General features: G+C 40.4%; 1 protein-coding gene across 1 annotated transcript; it reads left to right on the forward strand.

Annotated features, from left to right (window-relative positions):
• Positions 1-1,915: 1,915 nt before the first annotated feature.
• Positions 1,916-17,829, forward strand: commd8 (COMM domain containing 8). Its single transcript, XM_048997246.1, has 5 exons — positions 1,916-2,041; positions 6,942-7,097; positions 9,117-9,269; positions 15,188-15,343; positions 17,613-17,829. The coding sequence occupies exons 1-5, from the start codon at positions 1,997-1,999 to the stop codon at positions 17,631-17,633; spliced, it is 531 nt and encodes a 176-aa protein (XP_048853203.1). The 5' UTR covers positions 1,916-1,996; the 3' UTR covers positions 17,634-17,829.
• The last annotated feature ends 4,619 nt before the right edge of the window (positions 17,830-22,448 follow it).

The following is a 22,448-nucleotide window of genomic DNA, read 5'->3' on the forward strand; positions in this document are numbered from 1 at the left end:
TTTAACCGCTGGTCCTGAGTATGAGAAGCAGACAGCCAGCAGTCCAATCCTGGCAGAAAGCATATTGCCTCTATTTGTTAATGTGTCATATTCGTAAATAGTATAAAATTATATATTTCTAATTTAAATAAAAATTGATTTCTAATGCCACAGCTCTGGGGCTCTGGCATAGGGCCGGACGCCCTGCTGCGGGCCTGGGGGTTGGATAAAGTATCCAACTACAATTGTTTAATCAGCGGGATAAAGTGCCGTAGCTTAAACGATTGTATGACAAATTAGTATACATTTTAAATCAATAAGATTTAAGGAATAAAACAATTTAGTTGTATTTTGTTATTTAAAATAAAACTAAGATGCACCCAGTTTATTATTAATTTAATAGCTGGAGGAACTAGTGAGCGGTATTTAGCACCATACATCATCTTCAAGATTCCACTACAGAAGGTAATCGACAAAGTTTTCAAGCATATTTCATAAAACAAGACAACGCAAGGAGAGCGTTCGATTAGGAGATGGCACCGTACGTAGTCCTGGATAGGAACTATAGTGAGCGGTATTTAGCTACGTACTTCAAAAACAATGGATAAAAAAGATTTGTCGTATTTGTCGATGTGTTATTTTAAGTAAATGCGTTAATTTCTAACGTCAAAAGCCCTGTCATGTTTTAGGTGCCAAATTATATGGTCTAGCATTATATGGACTAGTAACTGTCTCTGGGGGGAGCAGCTCCGGATAGGAACTATTAAGCAGCATTTAGTGACAAGCATCAAAAACACATTTTAAAAAACTTTAGCAGAATAAAGCCTTAGTTATTTCAATAAACAAGTTTTTTCAGTAAATTTTTGTTCACGCTCATGCGCACAAACACACAGACCGGAGATCAGGGGGCTTTAGAGTTTACCTTTACGTTGGTGCTACGATGTGTGACCAAACCCCAAAGCACCCTAACTTAGTCATCCACTATGCTGCGAGACCGGACACTGACTATTTGCCCCATTTAACTATATGGTCAGGTGTGCGTGATTATTTAATTACATTTAACAGGAACTAGTAAGCTGTATTGAGCATCATGCATCAAATACATCATACAAGGTGCCCCACGGCCCCTTCTTATATCATCTACAAGCTTGATTTGAGATGCTTGGTGGAGTACAATGTTAAGCTGACATTGATAACGGAGCTGCAGCCTGTTTGATAGTTAATGAAATATAGTCCAAATTCAACAGTGTAGGATGTCTTTCTTAAAATAACTAAGGCCTTATTCTTTAAAGTTTTAAATGTGTATTTGATGCATGATGCTAAATACTTACTAGTTCCTATTAAATGTAATTAAATAATCACGTCCACTTTCTTTAAAATAACAAAAATGTATCCTAAATATCCTAAATTCTTACACTCTTGGCTGATTCCACAGTTCATACACCCCCTACCCTTCCATGGCCTGTGAGATAAGAAAAGCAGACTTCTGTCTGCCTAGTCGATCATTTCTAGCCGCTATTTAGGTTCTTCCTCAAATCTTGTTGCCTAAATGACTTCGATCACACTCATATTAATTTAAGATTTTGCTATAATAGAGCGATCCTTATACATTTCAAGTAAAAACGTAAACTATATATGTCAGGTGTTTTTTTGACTGAGATTATCAAACTCGAACACTTGTTACAGAGGTGTGAGCTAACAGTGCTAACTATTACACTACTGTGTCACTATAACCTTTGCAAGTACTTCAAAAATTTATTTAATTTTTTATTTAGTAAAGACAAAAATAAAATACAATATTGATAAAATGTTTTCACTTCTGTGAATTACTTAATGTTAATGCGTTTAGAAGGTTTCTGAATTACATGGAACAACATTTCCCAGCATGCTTCTAAACGATATATGTGACGTATGCCGTTCACCTCGTGACTTTTACGGCCACATGATATGCTTGTGCGTCAGCTGACCCGCAGCTGTTACGGGATATGGGTATACAGATGCAGCGCGGCTGCTAAAGATGATCAAATCCATAGAAAAATTGCCTGCAGCAGAATGTCCCAAAGTAAGTGTGTCCGTTATATCAGCCGACTTCAAAGCCAGCATATATAGTCCCAGGAAAAAACGGTTATATATTGTGTTTAATGTTTTTACCAACATGAACTAATAGCTGTGAGGCCGAGGCAGACATGACAACGTATTCTGTGTCGGATCGAGGAGCGCGAGGGATTTGTAACAAATCCGTGATGTATGTCAGAGTCAATAAGCAAAGCAACTGAACAAAGCATGATTTACTACCTAACAAATAACCTTAAGCAATACTATTACTAATACTGAACAGGTTTTAATGATTTTCTGAACATTTAACGGCTAATATAAATGGTTTTAAGGGAACTTTGATTAGTTTTGGTCGAATATTATTATCTATAAAAGAAATGCTGCCGTAATAGATACAGCCAGTAGATTATATCACAACGACGTAAAATCTCTCGTGTTAACGAATGATCAGGGTAAACGCGACTTTAATCCGCACACTTGTATCTAATCGCACGTTTCCACGGCTGCAGTCTGTAAATACAGTTTTAGACCAATCCTATTTTTGTGGACAGAATTGTTAAGGCTGCAAGAAATATTCAGTGATTTCAACAAATGGATTTCTCTCGAATAATAATAATAAAAACTTGCAGTCAATTTGCTACATCTTCTTGGACACTTAAAGAAATGGGAGATTTAGTATTCCCTTTAAGGCTGTTTATTTTATTTTAAGGTTTATTTTGTTTTAAGGTTTATTATCCAACTATTATTAGTTGGATTCCTGTTTCTTGGTTATACAGACCTGTCAATGTACTCATCTGTCATTGCATCGTGTTACAATGTCACACTTCTCTGCCTCATAGGAGGGACTTATCTTGTGTCCAATTAACTCCGTAATGCGAAACGTTAGTGAAATAAAACCTGTATGAGTGCATGTTTTACAGGATGGAGGTTTAGCGCCAAAATTGGTGTTTTAAACACTAGGGGGCACAAGAAGCCTTTGGAACAAGGTTGTAAACAATAGTAATAATATTTTTAGGAAAAAAGACAAGGAGTGGTTGTTAAGGTTTCCAGAAATAAAACTTAGCATTTTAGTGATTATTTTGCCCGTGCATTATCTGAAAAAGGGTGTCAAGCTGCAAATTAAAATATTTGTTTGTAGAACAGAAGGTCAGGGAAACGTTTCTTTCACATGTCAGTTCTGTCTCATGAATTACCTATGACTATTATAATTTATAAGGCGTTTTCAGGGTTTTTATATAGTGGTTTTATTTGAACTGTCGTGTTTGTTTAGATATATGTCATGTTGCTCATGATAATTGGATTGTATGGAGTTTGAAGCCTATCTCTGGAAACATAAAATACTCTCGATCTCCCTCTCTCTCCCTGGAGGGCCAGTATTACTCACAGAGCCCATCTGCTGCCTAATAATAATAAGGGATGCAACAAATATTTTCCGTAATATCCTGAAATATTTTGAATAGGAAAGTTGTATTTCCGCAAATTGGCGCAATAGCGACACCTAGCGGTACATTATACTTATATTTAAACTGCGCGGAACAATAGTAAAAAGGGCAAAAACGAGAGATGATGATCAAGCAGGCCTTAAAATGCAAAACTGGCAGCGGTTTAGTATGTTTTTACAGAAATGTACGCAAATATAGCACAGCATTGCATAACTCCATAGCTTCCAGGAAGGAGCATTGCTGCTTTCAAAGATAGTTTTTAATGTTTAATGTCCTTTATTCCAAGTGTAGATTTTGTGAATCTCCCCACTGGGCATGTGCAAAACAGTTACATTCATTATAAACTAGAATATTCTGTATAAGCGCATGAATATGGCAGATCACCAATGGAGCCAAATGTGCCTGTGCTTTTAAACACTTAGCAGTGCACTTTGAGTATGTGGCCTTTGAATCACCCATTGATCCGATGTAATTTATATTATTAAAAATATTTTACTGTATTAATGCTAGCAGGTTGCTTATATAGTATAACCTCAAATTTCGGTCTTCATTGGTGTAATTCTTTGCTCACTAGTTTGTGAAGCTCTTCTTTTTTCACCCTTATTAAATATAAAATAATGAGCCGATGTCACCCCTCTCCAGTGACCTTAGTATTGAGGAACAAGTCACAGGGAGCTCATCAGGATGCAGACAGTCATCTCTCAGTTAGTGAGGCTCTGTAGCTTGGAATGCCGTGCCTGTGATCAGAAGGATGCCGGTTCGAATCCTCTAGCTGGCAGTTGACTTTGATTTGATTAGACATCACCGTTGGGCCCCTGAGCAAGGCCCTTAACCCCCAATTGCTCCAGGGCACTGGCACTGTCTGACCCTGCTTTCATAGCTGCATGCTGCTTTGGCCGAAATCACATAAAGAAACGTATGTTAATAAATCAGTGGATTTCTCTGTAGGATAGAAACTGAGGTTTTCTTTAAGAAACCAGAGCTGCCAATAGGCCCTGCCAGTGACCTTGTAGTGTCACTGCAGTTGGTGGAGTCTTATGGATTCTCTCTCTTTTTGGGATGTTGCGTTTTTCCATCTACAAGGCTGCAATGAAGACCTGCTCCCCACTTTCCCAACATCAGACCAAATGTATAATATACCCTCCTCTCCCTCCATGTTCGGGGGGGGGGGGGGGGTGGTGGAGTTCAGAGGAAATCACTTACTGCTTATCGGCAGAAAATAAACATAATATGCACATACGAATCCATTCTCACACAGAGGAATAGCCCTTAGTAAGTATCAGCACCAAAGGACTGACACATTTGTTAAATCTTTTCTGATTGTGAAATCCAAAAATCAGTCCATGAATTTTAGGGTTAGGGTCAGTCATAAAGTTTTTCTTTTTAAGTTGTTCTTTGAGTTCAAAGACATCATATTGAATTCCATTGATGAATATTTGTCTGAGGATTAGCATGGAATAGATTTGACTGATATTCCATTGATAAATATTTGTCTGAGGATTAGCATGGAACTGTTTGAAGCCTGAATAACTTGCTCCTTTTCTGAATGGGCTGCATTAGGTTTATAAATTTGATGCATAAGAGCTCTTTGGGATTGGACAGTAGATATGGGAGGAAGTAAAGGCCCGACTCTGCCTGTTCCTTTCTTTTCTGGCACGTCCCTCTGCATCACAGTGTGTGGTATCATTGCTGTTTATTCAGGTCCTTTCTGCCTCCGTTACCATGCTGACTATGTTTTATGTGGTACGAGACACTGCAGCTACCATGCTTTTGTGTCACTTTTATGGTGCCCTACATAAGTAATGTGTTCAGATCTGAAATGTCTTAGGCAGTCAGTGACGTTTAAATTTCGATGTTGGTGTAAAACTATGATATGTCAGTCATGATGTGTTAACTTAAACACTACATAAGCTCTCTTGGTGTCTGCACAGTATTTTCCGCAGCAATCCAATACACCAGTGTGTTTTTTTACTGGACCAGTAGCACACCACATTTAGTTAATCCAGTACTTTATGGGTCATTTGACAAATTAGTTGAATGAATTAATTGAATTGTTGGTGAAGTTTAACAAATACAGTGGTGCCCGCGGTTCAGGAACACAATCCGTTTCAGGAAAGTGGTCGTGAACCGATTTGTATGCGAACCAAGGCATTTTTTCCCATAAGAAGGCATTGGAATTCGATTAATTCGTTCACAAGTCTACCAAATATTAATTTTTAATTTTCATTTTCTGGATTTTATAGTAAAAACTTTAAATAAAAACACAATATAGTGTGGCAATTGGCGGACCACGGCATCACGGGGGCAGAGAGAGACATGGAGACTTGCTTGATGGGAAAATAACGCTTTTTATTAACAGTCCTTAAAGCCCTTATATTGTTGTTGTTGATGTTAATGATTGCGGTTCACTATTGTCATGCATGTGTTTGACTATGTCTTGAGTGCACTCGGTCCGATCCTCGCGTGTATTTAGCATGTGTAAATCTTCCACCATAGGTGCATCTTGCAGTTCGGCGTCTTACAACCTTGTGTTTCCTGTCTGTGTATTCGGGTTCGGTGCTCGTTGGCTGTTACCACAGTATGCAGTGTTTCACTTTACTTGCCCTTAAGTGTGCTGAGTGCCAAAAGGATATTTTTCGAGCTAATGTGGCTGTGCCTGCATTACGTGTGGAGTTCAATTCTCTCTGTGTTGTTACGCTGTCTTGGATCTGGATTCATCCCACTGTTCATGAGAATTATTTATTGTTCATGAGTAGTTCATGAGAATTATTGGTCTTCAATTTTTGGAATTTATTTAGTCTTCTGTGATGGACTTGTCCTTCCTTTGGAACAGGCCTGGGTGACTATTTTGGGTGGAAGGCCAAATCCCAGCTGCCCCATGTCAGCGGGGGGAAATAATTTAGCAATGATTTTCATGTCCTATGAAATTGAGGAAGACTTGTTAAATTTTATGCCCACCCCCCCATTTTTTATTTTTTGAAGCCTGAATGCAGAAATGAATAAATGATTTTATTCTAGTTGTTTTACAATAACATAAAATTATAAGATTCCACTTATTACAGTCAGTCATGCAAATGAAATCCATGATATCAGAAAAGCACAGACGTGTAGGCTCTGCCCTCTGTAATCAAACCAAAGTTGCTATTTGATCTTTCTCTTTAAACAATCAATATAAAATAGAACTTAAAAAAAATCAGTATTACATTTTTTATGTCTTTTTTATGTTTAACTTTTGCATTTTATTATTAATTCAAAGAATGATTTTTGCCCACAAATCTGTTCACCTTTATAAAGTGTACCACACTTGAGGGATGTATGGATTGATGAATTTAATGAAATGTATCGGCTCGCAAAATAAGTTGCAACAATAATGCATGTGAAGGTTGTGGGTGAATTCCTTGTGTCTGAGCTGTTATGCTTGTTTGATGTCTCCATGAGTACATGTGGTATCCCGCAACCCCTCAGTTTCTGCACAGAGTGGTCGATGGCGTATGTGGGAGAAGCCCCCCAAAGATGGCGGACTACGGCACCAGGTGGAGCCTGACTGAGTGGATGGAGCTCCTGGACGCACTCTCCGCCATCTTTCGGCTCACTGTTGGGAAGAACATTCCAGATAAAGAGGTGAGAGCCGTCATGTTGTACAGTTTGGCCCATGACTCAACTCCATTATTATCGTTAATGAAATCTAAAGCTATAAGAAAACATTTGCTATATTTTGGACGTAGATAAACATCTGTATAGTACAGAAAAGCTGCCGTCTGGCCAAAGGTTTTGCCCGTCACCTGAAGCCCTGGTGATACAGTCAGTTTTGCTACAGTGCAACAAATGCGTTCCTGAAAAACCTCAAGTTCACTAAAACCGCGTACTAAAATATACATGTCCAATTGGAAAAATCGGATTATAGGAATGCAACTCCAAAACTTAGTAACTTAGATGAGAACAGTGGCCATCTCCTATGGGTCTTATGAGAAATGCCTAGCGTCTGCTTCAGCTGAACGTGCTGAATTCGCTAACTTGTCGAATGTCGGGAGTAGTGACAGCCAAGTTGAACCAGTTGCTGTACGCTGAAACCTTAAAACTAAAATTGTCAAATGAAAATAAACATAAAAATAATGGTTAAAAACTAAATTAAAAAAATCAAAACTATGAAAACAGCAGTGTTGAGCAGCACTCAAACCATGCAAACGCCCAAAACTCACAGGATGAGCTGGCCGCTCACTGTACTCCTGACAATTTTTCTGAATTGCTAAAACACTGAACTGCATTATCAGACCGGAATTGTCAATTTCCAAAACTCACTCATTTGGCGTAGCTGTAAACATTGTTCACCTAGTTAGACACAATTTGCAGATCTGAATTTCCGTTTTTGTACATTTTTAAACACCTCCTTATTCATCAAAACACAGTTTATACCGTGGTGAATTTGAATTCAGAACTGAAACTAGACTTTTATGGAGTGCTGAATTCTACAAACATTACAAATTATAATCGTATGCAAACATTATTGCTGAATAACTTTTTTGGTTTCCAGTTTTCCAACTTGACATGAAAAGGCCATTTCCATGGTAAACCTGTTTTTCTGTATGGCAGGAACAATTTTAGCTGGTAGTGTTTTCAGTTTTTAGTTGTAGTGTATAATAACTACTCAGTAGTGTTTGTGTGCTAAATGGCTTGATGTGTGATCTGCTAGCAGTGTTTGCTTTTGAGCAAAGATGAAAGAGTTTTGAGTGGACTGATTTTGCAAAATAAGTTAAAAGTTTTGACTTATTTTGAATGTAGCTTCAAAATTGGGTTTGTGTTTACTGTTGCAGAGAGGAAGGAAGGTTTTAGGAACTGTGCATTAGCAAATTCATAACTGTAATCGTTCGCTTAAGGTTATCTTTTGGGTAACGACCAACATACATCAAACATGCATATCTTCATCAAGACGATATTTAGTGTGACATGTTCAGGCCTTATGTCAAGTGTAACTTGTCTTCAAAACGGTTCATTTCTTTATGATTTACTCATTTATGATGGCTTGGATAGTACTGACTAAGTTTAATAACGTAGCTGCTTGTGAATATGTTGTAATTGCAACAATTGGAGTCACTGTGTGCAGATACCAAATAAATAGCTATGTTAATTCTCAAATAATTTTAAAAAATTATAATTGATGCAAACGTGGGTGTAACCAGCGGACTTACAGGGCCTATGTCGTGATTGCTTTTAGCAATGCCCAGGTTATTTTAAATACAATCAGCATCACATGACAGTTGCCACTCTCAACCCCAGATAACCTATGACCCTAGAACTGCCCAAGGATTAAAATATTTGCAAGAGTTTATATCTCCAGTAGACACACATGTAAAAATGAGTGGTTTCCATAGTATTTAGCTTTAAATGATTGACTAATGACTGAAGGTAATTCATTGTCTGTTATGTGAACAGCTAATATATTATGATCTACAAAACACTAGAGGATTGCTTAGAACTGAGCCCGGATTCAAGCTTGCAACAGTGATACCTGTCAAGCCATTGTGCTGACCAGGGTGACAAGCACCTAAAGCTGTGTTCCTGATGTTCTGATGCATTCGAGTGAGATCTGCGCAGTAGTTGCTGTAAACATGATGTCAGCGAAGATTGACTCCTGTCTCCTAGGTAAAGGAGTCTTTGGCAGAGCTGGACAGCAGCTACTCCGATGCTGTCTTAGGATGCCTGAAGGCCCGACATGAAGAGATCCGACAGTCTCTAGTAGAAAGGACAAATGCCGTATCTTCTGCCCAGCTGCAGGATTTTGACTGGCAGATTAAGGTATGTCATCATCCTGTAAGCCAATCAACACTGATGGAGTTATTCCTTAAGCTTTGAATGGCCATCCATTAGTAGAATCTTGGTACAGCATCCCCATATACTGTTTTCTCATTTGTGCCATTGTGAGATAACTAACAGATGGCTTGAGCTGATGCTTTGCATAGACCGAAGTCCCATTTGAGTCCCATTTCATCTGAAAATGTACCTGGTGACCTTTCTTTTTTTTTTTTTTTTTTTAAAAAAAAAAAAAAAGATCATCTGTTTTAAAATGTTGATATTTGCAGTGATCTTTAGACAACATGTATGAACACAAACGTTTCCTATGCAGTGTAGGAGTGTGCGGATCCCTGTGTCCATCCCAGTATGCTTCCTGTTGTCCTTTCAGTCGCTGTTTGAATTAACTGGGACTCTTCTGTGTACTTCCTCCTTTGTTCCTGCTGCACCATCTTGTGCCTCTCTTCAGCTCGTCAGTTTTTGGGTTACTTTAATGAGGCATGTATGAGAGCAGCCATTGTTTACATGGTAGGAGTCTCTTCTATAATTACTGCCACTTTTCTGAGAGAGCTGTATGACTCTTGTTGATTGGGGCTTATGTTATATCTCTTTGACCAAATTATGGAACTACCTTTAATGGCCAGCAGGGGCAGCATCACCACAGACCCTCAATATCAGAGATTTCCTTCCTGTAGCTATAACAGTGATCATCATACTGTCCACACTTCCTCACTCATCTCCATCATCAAGTCATACTGTAACTGTTCCCGGATTATGACAAATTCACTGCAAGATGCGGACGCATACGTCCTAGGATTTATATCATCAGAGAGATTTCACTTAAACACTCCCCGTAGTGCAGCGTAATTAATATGGATTTGCTTTTCCAGCTGTAAGCAGCCATCTCTGCCGTGGGCTAATTTCCGTTGTCCCGTGAAGCTTCGTCTGCACGGCATACTGCCGCTTCCTCGCTCTTTGAGAAGTGCTTGTCTGACCACGTTATTATTCCAGAGGTCATTTTCTCAGGTTACTACTTTGTGTATCAGTGAAATCTGACACATTGTTGCATGACTGGTGTCATTGCCTCATTTAGTGCCTGTGATTGGAGTTCCATTTTTAATTAACTTAATTGAGCCCTATGATGATTATTTTTAGTTTATCTATCATTTTGGAATCTGCCATCCGAAACACCCAGGCTCACAGTAAATCCCTGGCACTGTGTAAATATGGCTGTTTCCGTTTATAGTGAGGGGGCACAGGGGTATAACTCCTGATTTAATAAAATGGTAAATCTTCTTTAAGGCTATTTTGGATGTTGTAACATGTATGACATTATTAAGGGGAAAATGCCAGTTCTCCATGGCTGCTTCAGCATTCAGACGTGGGAATGAAACATTTATTATCTTCCTGGACCGGATCAGGGCATCTCTGAGCCCTGTTGGTGGTCTTGGAATACTTGCTGCTGTATCAGTGGTCAACGTATTGAAGCGTTGTTATCTAACTGAGTACCGTCCGGGCTCTCTGGTGCTCCATAGAGGATAGACGCATCATCTGACCTTGGCGTCCCCAGGGAGGTTGTGGGGGAACATACCGAAATCAAAGTTATTTCAGTGAAGGCCAGCATTGCGTTAAATGGGGATGTGACCTTAAAGTGCCCGGTTGACGCACTAGACCTAGGGTGACCCGTTGTGTCGCCGTAAGCTCCGGCTGTGTGTCAGGGGCACGGACCCCCGGAAGCCGAGGCCTTTCTGATTCGCCTCGGCTCCCAGTGTAATGAAAACAGTCCTCATCTTTTTTAGCCCCGATTTGTGGATGTGCATCGGTGGCCGAAACTCGACGTTCCATGATTATGTGAACCTTCGATTTCCTGTTATCAAGAAGATGTTACTAGTGTAAACTCTTTCAGAACGCATGTATCATTAAGCAAAGAGATCAGTATTAAGTAACATTATTTTTATTATCTCGCTGCAGGCTGTGTCCTGCCTCATCCTGTGCTTTCTATAATAAGCTTTGTTATACAGTAAGCTTTCTGTAATGAGCTTTGTTATAAGCTTTCTGTAATGAGCTTTGTTATAAGCTTTCTGTAATAAGTCCATTTTAGACTGGAGAAGCAGTCATTGTAAATGAATGGATGAGTAAATATTTAAGTTTTTGAATGAAAGTTTGATGATACCTTACTGGTGAATGTACTCAGAAAGCACAGAGTAATGGTTTGAAAAGCCCAGCCTACCACAGATGCCTCTACACTCTGCTTCAATCCAGCATTTGCCTCACATGATCCTCTGTGCCGTTCTTGCTGAGACGCTTCCTGTTTGCAGGCTTTGCCAAGATCTTCGGGAAGCTGCGTGATGCAAAATTGCCCCCCTCCTGCTAGTTAAACTATATCTGGGGTTCTGGAGACACAACTGCTTGAAGATGATCAGCACAGGTCCGTCTACACAGTATGACAGATGGTCCAGATACGGGATGCAGATATGCGGCCAAACGCCGAGCACAGCAAACCTGAGCTGACATATTTTTGTGTGGCAGAGCATGAATGGTGAGAGAGTGAGAACATTGCTGAGAGCTACGCATTATCCATTAAGCTTTATCTGGGTGCTGGGAATCATGAGGAAGACCATCGCTAAAATACCTGTGTTACACATTAATTACACTCTAGCATCAAGGTCACAGAAATCCACCCTCTTTGTACTTTGCACTTGTCAGAGCCGATTTATTTATGCCCTTTGTTTCTGTTCAACAACAATCCCCCCCCCCAAAAAAAAAAAAAAAAAAGTTAAGTTTAGACCTCAGCTCAGATCATCAGTGCCATGAACCAGACAATACTTGGCTATCGGGTTTCCATGCTCACCTAGGGATTTGACCAGCAATTCACTAGAATCGCTCTGGCCTGGAGGAACTCTTATCTCTGAGGTGAAAACACAGGGATTGTCCAGGGACAGGCGCTCTCCGGAAACCCGTGCCTGAATGAGGTTTCCTCCTCAGTAAGCCAGCCTCTGTAATCCTGCACTCCATCCCAAAACAGAAATAATTATCTTTCCACATCAGCAGTAACACTGGGACGTCCTTTCCATTTTCTCCACTTCTGGGAAAACTTCCGATTTGCTGAATTCCACCCACTAGAAGGAGGAACTCTTAACTCCGAAAGCATCAGTAGGGGCCCTGATTAACCGGCCTGGCTAGGAGTTCTCTTATCATTCATATCTGTTGACTGACTGGTGGAGTGAATGTGCTGGGAGATGTATGTGAACAGAATATGTCCTCTTTAATAAGAAGAATGGTCAGTCTGGCAGAGAAAAGTATTAAACTCTCTCAGTCTTGACTGAAAGTCATCTATTACATGGATGCTTGCATTTTAGGTGCTAAAATGTTCTTCTGTTCTTTTGGTGAAACAGATTTTTAAATCTGCTTTTTATGCCTCGAATGTTGGTGGACTGTGGTATAATCCTCACATTCTGGAATGAGACAGGTCTTCACCTAAAAACTATAGATAGATCCTCTATAGATACTGCATCTGTTACGTATTCAGTGTGAGTGGAAAGGTGATGGTCCCTTATGTTCTGACTAGGCTCTGGTTACTGAGAGGGGTGAAAAATAAATCTACTAAAGTGTTATTTACTGCTTGTAAGGGACATACATTTGTTTATGCTCAGAAGAAGACAAGTGGCCGGTGGGAACGCAGGCACATAAATCCTATGCGGTTGGAATGCTGCTCAGTTAAGGGAAGCTCTCTGGTGCTTTCTCGGCAAGGTGGTCCTGTCCTGGGACAATCCTGGAAGCACTGAGGCAGACCTGATGGGAGAGGTGTTCTCAGGAGGTCATTTTTATTGTGCATTTATAGTACGCTTTCCAAACACAGGAACTTTTTTATCCTGAACCAGGAAAAAGCAGCTTGGCTTGTGTGGTTCCCAAACACTTATTCAGACTTGGTCCTTCAAGACTATAGGTCCTTTTTTGTTCAAACATGAACTGCTGTGTGTGGGTTATAGTGATAGCTTGCTAATTGATTGACCACAAGCAGCAACGCCAGGTTTACATTACACAGAAATACAAGGACGTTATACTTTCCAATTTTTGTTTTCAGTATATGGAAATGGCAGACCAACATGATAAAGCAAAGGGAAGAATGCACAAAGTGGACCGACGATGGTGTATAAACGTTGTTGAGTATTTGTTCAGATTATAATATTCAGAAACAATTTGAATTGTGCAAGCGAAGTGCTAGTTTATCGTAAGGTGTCATTGGTGAACTGGAGATCAGCTGGTCAGACCAGCTTATTATTGAAAATGAAAATGACTGTTGACGTCACCGCTTACTTGACCTCAGCTCAGATCATGTGACCCGTTGTAGGCAGTGCCATGAACCAGACAGTACTTGGCTACAAAAGTTCTCTTTCAAGACCCAGGAACTTGGACTTCAGCGTGAAAGCACCTATTGTAACATTTAATACTGGTTTTGTTTTGTGTTCTGACCGTTCACCAAGATTTTATTCTGTGAAATGCTAGTGAAAGCTTGAGAAAGACCCATTGGGATGGCGTCGGGCGTGTTTGTGGACCCGTTTTTAAATGAGTGGATGTGCAGCTGTCATGGGGCAGACTAAAGATGTCCAAGGAGGAGGTGATAACCACATTTTACACATCGCCTCTGCCTCCGTAAGAGTCATGTAAGAGGGAGTGTTGTTACACATGGCCAGACTGAACACATGGCCAGACTGATTGCTGATGTTTCCCTGTGTGTGCTTCCCTTCCTCATGCTGCCGCTGCTCTTTGGTTTTTATTTTTGCCTGGTTGTCTTCACCTTCGGTTTGGGGTTCCTGTTCTTTCCTCCCATTTCCATGTTACACTAAGGCAATCACGTGCATATGTCGCAGGGCAATGTGTTTCGCCTTGAGCAAAGCCATTACCCCAGTTCTTCGTCTACGTTGATTGATGGTGCCAATGTGTGTGTTCATGCACGGTGGGCTTGTTGGGACTAGTGTTGTTATATAAAGTTAAAACTGAAACAAACAGAAACTAAAAAAAATTAAGTATAATTTGTGACCTGAAATAAAAATGGAAACTATATATTAAAAAAAAAAAAAAGATTGACTTTTACTGTTTGACCACAGTATTTCCTCTTTTAAAAGTTGTTGTGGCTGCTGAGCTGTCCATTTATTCATCCCCACTTCAGTACTTACCGCTTCCATGATTGACAAAAAACAGTAGCATGTTGTGCACTCCACTAACTGAATTTAATAAGCATAAGGATATGACAAATTTATACAGATTATAAACTTTTGGGTGTCACAATACATTTCTATTTTAGACAATGTACTTATCGAATTGCGAGTGAAAATAAAGTCGAAAGTGTCGAAAAGCCATTATCAGTTATCTAAAGCCCTGCAATGACATACAGTTTGTTATTACCCAAATAAAATGTACTTAAATTAAATGCTGAAGTTGGCAGTGGGCAGCGGTGGCTTAATGGTTAGGGAAGTGCATTTGTATTTGAAAAATTGCTGGTTCGAATCCCCGACCAGCAAGGTACCGCCTCCAAGCACTGCTCCCTGGGCGCTGAATTAGCTGCCCCCTGCTGTGTCACGATGTCACATATGGGTTAAATGCAGAGGACACATTTTCTTGTTGTGCACTGTGTGCTGTAGTGTGTCGACAATGACCACTGATCAACAAATTTTAAATTGATTATCTGGAGGAAATATTATCCTTTAGATTAATCAACCAATTAGTAACATAGTTCATAGATTAATACATAGAAAAATAGTCATTAGTGGCAGTTCTGTGTATGCTGTTAAATCAATGTAAATGTGTTTTGAAACCAAAAACCATGTGATATAAAAAAATCAGAATATGATGAGCAGACTAGTGATGTCAGCATAGCAACTGTAACACCCCCTCTGCACTCTTTCTGGTTGCTGTCCTTCCAGCTGGCTCTGTCCAGCGACAAGATCTCCTCGCTGCAGACACCGCTGCTGAACCTGAGCCTGGACATCAGGGAGGGTGGCGCCGTGAGGCCCGTGTCCATTGAGATGAACCGTGAGGAGCTGCAGGGCCTGGTCAGCTCCCTTGAGGGTGCTAATAAGGTAAGGTGTACTGTGATGGAGTCTGGCAGGGAAAGTAATACAATGAATAAATAAATAAGCAGTACATAATTACTGATTAAGTATTAATTGTATTCTGTAGCGGCAATGACTTAATTTTATGACTGTCAAATTGCTGTTTAATGATTCAGTAGTTTGCAAGTCATCCATATGTTTTCAGAATGATGATAAAACTATATGGAATATTTAATTCAATATAATGTAAATTTATGTAAATGTGAATGCATTTTAAACAAATGATCAAACACCTGTTTCTCCTGAAAATATAGATACACTGCTGTAACCCTAACCCAGCAATGCCCGAGTGTTGTGATTAGATTGTAGTGAAGGAATGAAGTCGATGAATAGCAAATGAGCTGCAAATCAGGACTTGTTGATGCCGTTGCTGTAATGGAACACGACTTTAGACTAGTTCTGATACCAGGCCACTGACCCTTTTCTCTCGGCCGGTTCCAGTATTTCAATGGGATGATGAACTGGAGTTACTCTCTGAATAGCAGGAGCAAGATGGAGGATTATTGGGTTGGTTGATGTTTAGCTACGAAGAACCATCATTATAGACCAATTGCTGTACATGCAAGATAAGCTAGAATGGAGGCAGCAGAGCTCTAAAAGGCCAAGTCTGCTCACATCTTCAGTTTTCCTGTGTGCTGAGTGGGTTACCAGGTGCCACGGCAGAAGATCTGAATACACCTTCATACTTCTAAGGTTGTTTATTTCCTTAAAAGCTTAATGCCAGCATAAAGAGGAACCATAAACAGCATTTCGAAGATGGCACGCATGATCACACCCGCTAAAGTCGGCAGCAATCTCTTTCATGGGCTGTGTCTATCAAAACTGCAACAAATTACTACTTACTGCATTAATACACCACTCTGCTGAACATACCATATTTTGCATGCAGAAACTAATGAGGCAAGGCAATATGTATTTTTTTCAGTATGGCCTGTGGTACAGGAAGAATGTAGCAGCATCTCGGCGTGTCATGATGCAGTGTTGTTATTATGTTGTGTTTGCAATCACCATCATTTTGTATTCAGGAGAGATTTCTCCTGGAAAAATATCAAACATCAGTATGACTAGGGGGTTAGTGAGGGTTTACAGGAATATAATGAAGCTGGGTGGGGGCTGATGGAGGGGCATGGTGAGATGGATGTAGTGAAAAGCTAGCGAGTGTCGTTATACGTGCTTCAGCTGGGGGGGGGGGGGGGGCTGTCTGGTTCTGTGCGACATCAGGTTGCCTGGAGCAACTTGAGTGTTTCTGTTCACATTACACAACAATGCTCTTCCTACAATTCTTGTTAGCCCCCCCGCCTCCCCCTCCCAGTACACAGTACACATGCTGTTATTCTGCGTGCATCATGGTCAGCAAGGGTGTGAATTAACATGAACCTGCAGCCAACAGCTACAGATGCTGATGTTCTCCAAATTGATTAATTAAAAATGACCGTCTCTATATAAAGTGCCTGCATCACTCTGGTTATAAGTACCTGAAGACCAGTGGAGTGTTTCAGTTTTTAAAATCCTGTCTTCACTCTGATACAATGTATCTCTCATCATTCTCTCTCTCACTTTAAATTAAATAGCATTTTTCTGTGCTCGTATATATTCCTCTTTGTGTTTGATCTTAGAATACATGATGGAGTGCTTGTCGTGGTTGAAAATGTAAGTTTTTTTCTCACAGCTGTATTGCAATATGAAATAGGAGGAACTTACTGAGGTCTCAGCGTGTTTGTTTTGAGGTGACGGGTCAGAGGTTTGGGATTCCGACTTTAAAGACAAGCTCCAGCAGAAAAAGGCAAAGATAAGCATGGTTTGGATTCATCACTGCGGTAGATCAGGACTTGAAGAATGTATGCCCCTTTTAAACCTCCCTTTGTGTGATTGATGATGATGTTGCTTGGCAAAGGCTGTGACATGCTCAACACCAGTCCTCAAAAGCCTGCTGCATAGGCATGCAAGACATGATAATGCTTGGCAAACTGCAGTGAGGGCTTAAAAATAAGTGAGGCGTTGGCTGAGGGTGGGGAGGAACATTAGCAGAGATGAACTGAGTGGAGAACAACTTGATCTAAAGAGCGAAAGGTCTTCAGGAGAGAAGCTCCGGCATCTCATCTAGTCTAAAGACCTGCTGCATCTTCCTGAAAGCCATGACCTGAGCCCACCGATTCATTACAATTCATTATTCACCGATTCGGTTTCATTGTCTAACACACTTATCTTTTCCTCCCCCCACCCCAAAACCTAACAGGTTGTCCTCCAGTTGAAATGAGGGAGAAGACCAGTGATATTTTCAAGAGATTGGAATGAGGACTGTGGTGATGTCATATGGAAGATCTGCAGATATGTGGCAACAGGGGAGGCATAAGGGTAGCCTTAAACGATCTGCTGTCAATGGACTTGCAAACAAACTGTGTCCTTTTTTTGCATTTTTTATGTGGAAAAACAATAAATTTTTTACTGCTGTACCTGGTACTTTTGTGTCATTTAATATGGACCAGGTGTCTAAGTCAGAGGTGGCCAATCTTATCCGAAAAGGGCCGGTGTATATGTGGGTTTTTGGGGTAACCATTAGGTCAGCTGTTCATTCCCAGGTGTGAGGACTCTTCAGCCAATCAGTCCTCTAATTAGTGACCAAATTAGAGAGTTGCAGCGAAAACCCACACACACACACCAGCCCTTTGTGGATAAGATTGGCCACCCTTGGTCTAAGTCATGCTTAAAACCTATAATTACTAGTGCTGGGGAAGCTAATGCATAGCATTTATTTTTTACTGTTATATTATGACATATTAAGTTTTTGATCCCGTTAACGCATGCGGTATTTTGATACCCAAATGGGAGACTAATATGTGCAGTGTTTTAATTAAGAACTATAGTATTTCTTCCTGGTTTTAAACATAAGAGCTTCGGTTTTAGAGAATCATTCTAAAAATAAATAGGTTTCTGTGGATTTCAGGGAGGTTCTCAATGTAAATTAAAGTTCACGTTCCACGTTTTGCTTGTTGCTAAAATCGAGATTGTGAACCTCTTTTCTTGCTTTATGAATTAATTATACTCCTTGCATAGCTGCACCTTCTTTTTCAGGTTAAGTGCAGTGGGCGTGTCTCCGATGAGGGGAGAATAAGCACGTAACTTTTTAAGTGTACACTTAGGTGCTTGATGAAAAATCATCATATGGATGAAGATGTACACCTGATTTAATTTTGTGACAAATAACACAAAAATTGAAGCAGCACTTGGTGGCAGCAAAGGAAGCAAAAGGCAGCTGTAGAGCCACTTGACTGTGAACGCTGTAACTATTAAAGTTGGACAGATTCATAAATAAAGAAGAAAAGTGATTGCACACAATTACACATGGCACAGATGGATGACCTAAACACAGATACAGATATTACACTGAGTGATATAATTGTTGATGGCAGATGAAATGAAGCACCTGTGGAAGCGTTCTTTCTTGCAAGTTGGCTGAAGTAGCCCAGTGCTGAAGGAGCTTCATAACGGCCTCACTCTCTTGCAGGGAGTAACAGGGATTGGCCATAATGGATGTACATTTGGCCGACATCCTCCTCTCACCTATGTCCTCAGCAGAGTCCAAAGAACAGCCTAGCACTCCTGACCAGCTTAGTTGGTCTCTTCTTGTCCCATATTGCAAGTATTAGTGGTGGCACATGAAATGAGGTGAACTTGATTGTGTTAAGGAACACAAAGTTGGGCTGTTAATAAAGATTATTTTGGCGAATGTATTGGGGGCCTACAGATTGCAGAGGTTGGGGTATGGGAAGAGCAGGGATACGATGCGGGTGAGGGGTGATTAGGCCGTCTGGGAAGTACTGTACATTGTTGTCTGTCCAATAACATCTATTTCTTCTTTTAGAAACTGGTACAGAAGGTTATTGAATCTAAATGAATAACTTTTATCCCCACTTTTCTTGATCTTACATTTAATACCAGCTAAATACTTTTGATACTTAAGATACTGTTAATATGATACCCTAAAACTCAAGTGGTCTTTCAATGGGTAACTTTTAATAATTTTCCTAGTAAGGTGTCTCAAGTATGGTTTTTAGGTACTGTACCACCACTGCATACAACTGTTACTATGTTTCTGTATGATATTTAAGAGAACGGACGCATTATCTTGCTTGTGGGGCAGTTTACATACCCGTATTCTTCCAGTGCCTGTCTGGATTTACTCCCGCAGACCCAGAACGTCCAGTGAGGTGGACTGTAAGTGTGAGGTGTGAGAGATGGCCCTACCTTCCATCCAGGGTGTCCCCTATCTCACCCTCCTTGGTTCTTGGCTGAGGGCTAACCACCCAGAAATGTTTACTCTATATTAAAAATTAATAATATACTTCTCGTGCATGATTACAAAATGACATGGAGTTCTCACAGAAAGTATTTGGGAAGCTTGCTAATTCATTCAAAATTTATTGGTTTTATAACTGAAAGCTATAAGTAAAACAATTTCAAATAGTAATAAATTAAAAGCCAAATTATAGTTCTACAAGCTTTTCTGAGTTAAAAAGGTCTTTGACAAGCAGTCACGTTGGGTGGTTTAATTAGTTACACCTTTGCAATAAAATTATGTATGTGGTATGTTTTTTTTTTTAATCAATCATTTGTATTTAGCATCCTTTTGCAAGTCAGTGACTACACTAGCAATTCATATGTCTGTGAAGAAGATATTGTATGTGCAGATATAAGCATTGCTTGCCAATGGACTTCTGTTATGAAACCAATAAATTTATAACATTTCTACAGAATTAAACAAGCGTACCATTTCTGTTTTTTGTTTTTTTCCTGGCTTTTAGGGGGAACGTAATCATACTTTAAGTCAATTACACTATTAGTATTGTTCCACAATAACAATTAGCATGGTCCTTATAGACATGTGGAGTTGTCACGTTTGCAAATGTTTGCTTTACTGTTGTTTAGTAAGATACATAATCAGTTGTGTTTACTCAGGTGTTAACCCTTTTGTACTGGTTCCAGATAATCCATATCAGGGAGGACACGTTCAGCTAGGACAGGATTTGTAAACTACAGTTTCAATTAAAAGCACCTGCATTTCACTTAAGTACTGAATTCTTACTGTGTGTTGATGGTCAGTCTCCTATAGTCATGCATGTGCTGTTAATGTTAACGTGACACAGCTGGAAATGAATCACAAAATCAAGGAAACAAACCAGTCAGCAGGAGAATAACTGAACTGTTTGGCCAAGCACAGGAACCTTTCAGTTGTGGTTTGTAAAACCTGAATTAGCTCAGAAGTGTCATCCCTGATATGAATTATCTGGTCACCCTATTAAAAACAGGCATTGAGTTACAGTGTGTTTGATCCCTTACACCAGTTTTTGATACATTGTTTCTTATACCATTACTTTTAACAGTGTTTAATAGGTTAAAGTGCAACGTTGTAAGCTGTGTAAGTAGCCAGTACAATCTGCTGAGTGAAACAGCAATACGTAGGCTTTGCTATGTTCTGTAACTTCATACCTCCAGGCTTGCAGCTCCATTTTCTGCCCCTGCTTCTCTCTCTCTCTCTCTCTCTCTCTCTCTCTCTCTCTCTCTCTCTCTCTCTCTCTCTCTCTCTCTCTCTCTCTCTCCCTCTCCCTCTCCCTCTCCCTCTCTCTCTCCCTCTCCTGCATGTTCTCCTTCTGTTTGTATGGGTTTCTGTTGCATCTGATGTTTCTTCCCATGGTACAAACACCTGCTGTTAGGTGGTTTCTTTAAATTGCCCATGCTGTATGATATTTTTTTACATATGTGCCCCCAGAGGAAGCCTCAAGGCCCAACGCTGTACAGCTGGGTTCCCCTTCTGGTCCTGGAGGTTTAGAATCCAATGCAGTGTGCTGATTTCCCTGCTCAGGCACACCTTTGTCAGCTACTTATCAGGTAGAGTAGATGTGTCTGAGCAAGGAAATCTGAGAACTGTGTTGGATTCTGGCACTAGGACCGGAATTGGGGAACCCTGCTGTACAGGATAAGTGGTTATGGATGGATGGATGAATGGATGATAAGTGTAATGAAGAGAATGTGTTGAGTCATGCCCGGTTATTCTCTCTCATTGTCCTCCCAACATTCTTGCCAGCACATGAATGACGAGGTCTGTGTGGATTCCCCAGGCTTGTACGACTCTCTCATATCTTTTTTATTATGGATTTCTGGAAGATCTCCCTGTGAAAGGTCAGCTCATTGAAAGAACAGAGGAAAAAAAATTCAAAACTCAAATTCCCACATTAATAAAAGTCAGTCTGATGGACTGCCGAATATCTCTTATTATTTCTGTCTTTTGAATGCAGGGAAAGGTACCATGGAAGGTAATGGAAAGTCTGAGGCCTGTGAGCACTTTCGAAGAAAGAAAGCCTGCCCTCCATCTTTAATGCAGTTCTGCCCTCGTGGAGGGCAAACGGCTCCTTCGACAATGCAGTGCAACACTGCAGAGATCAGACTATGTACTGTATTTCCCTAGTTGCTCCCAAGTAGATTTTGGTCAGAAAGCTCTTGTTCTGGAGGCTCTCGTGGGAGAGCTCTACATTTAAATGGAGGCAGTGTGTGACTTGAGTTGACTTGAGTGACTGAGTGTTGGGATGTCTGTGATTACAAGGTCGGCCCCAAATGGGCCCCAAATTCTCCATGCACTGTCTGATCCTCATCTCTCAGCTCTACGCTGCTTTCATTTAAAACGCCGGCTAAACAAATAAAACACGAATGTAGTACTGAAATAAATTTGAATATAACTGTTTACTTGTATCAAATTTTCCATCAGAAAGTGTAAAATTAGGAATCTCGCGGGATTAAATCTGGCACACTCACAGAGCTTCTTAGTTCATGACCAACTTCATACAAATAATCCATCCATCCATTTTCCAAACCGCTTATCCTACTGGGTCGCGGGGGGTCCGGAGCCTATCCCGGAAGCAATGGGCACGAGGCAGGGAACAACCTGGGATGGGGGGCCAGCCCATCGCAGGACAAACTCACACACCATTCACTCACACATGCACACCTACGGGCAATTTAGTAACTCCAATTAGCTTCAGCATGTTTTTTGGACCGTGGGGGGAAACCGGAGTACCTG

The sequence above is a fragment of the Brienomyrus brachyistius genome, unplaced genomic scaffold (assembly GCF_023856365.1).
Source record: "Brienomyrus brachyistius isolate T26 unplaced genomic scaffold, BBRACH_0.4 scaffold32, whole genome shotgun sequence".
Lineage (NCBI taxonomy): Eukaryota > Metazoa > Chordata > Actinopteri > Osteoglossiformes > Mormyridae > Brienomyrus > Brienomyrus brachyistius.

What these genes read in the sequence shown, in the direction of transcription:
- commd8 (XM_048997246.1), top strand. Translation starts at nt 1,997, where the DNA reads ATGATCAAATCCATAGAAAAATTGCCTGCAGCAGAATGTCCCAAA. An exon ending in ATTTTGACTGGCAGATTAAG is followed by an intron (nt 9,270 to 15,187) that starts GTATGTCATCAT and finishes CTGTCCTTCCAG; the next exon opens with CTGGCTCTGTCCAGCGACAA. An exon ending in CCCTTGAGGGTGCTAATAAG is followed by an intron (nt 15,344 to 17,612) that starts GTAAGGTGTACT and finishes AAAACCTAACAG; the next exon opens with GTTGTCCTCCAGTTGAAATG.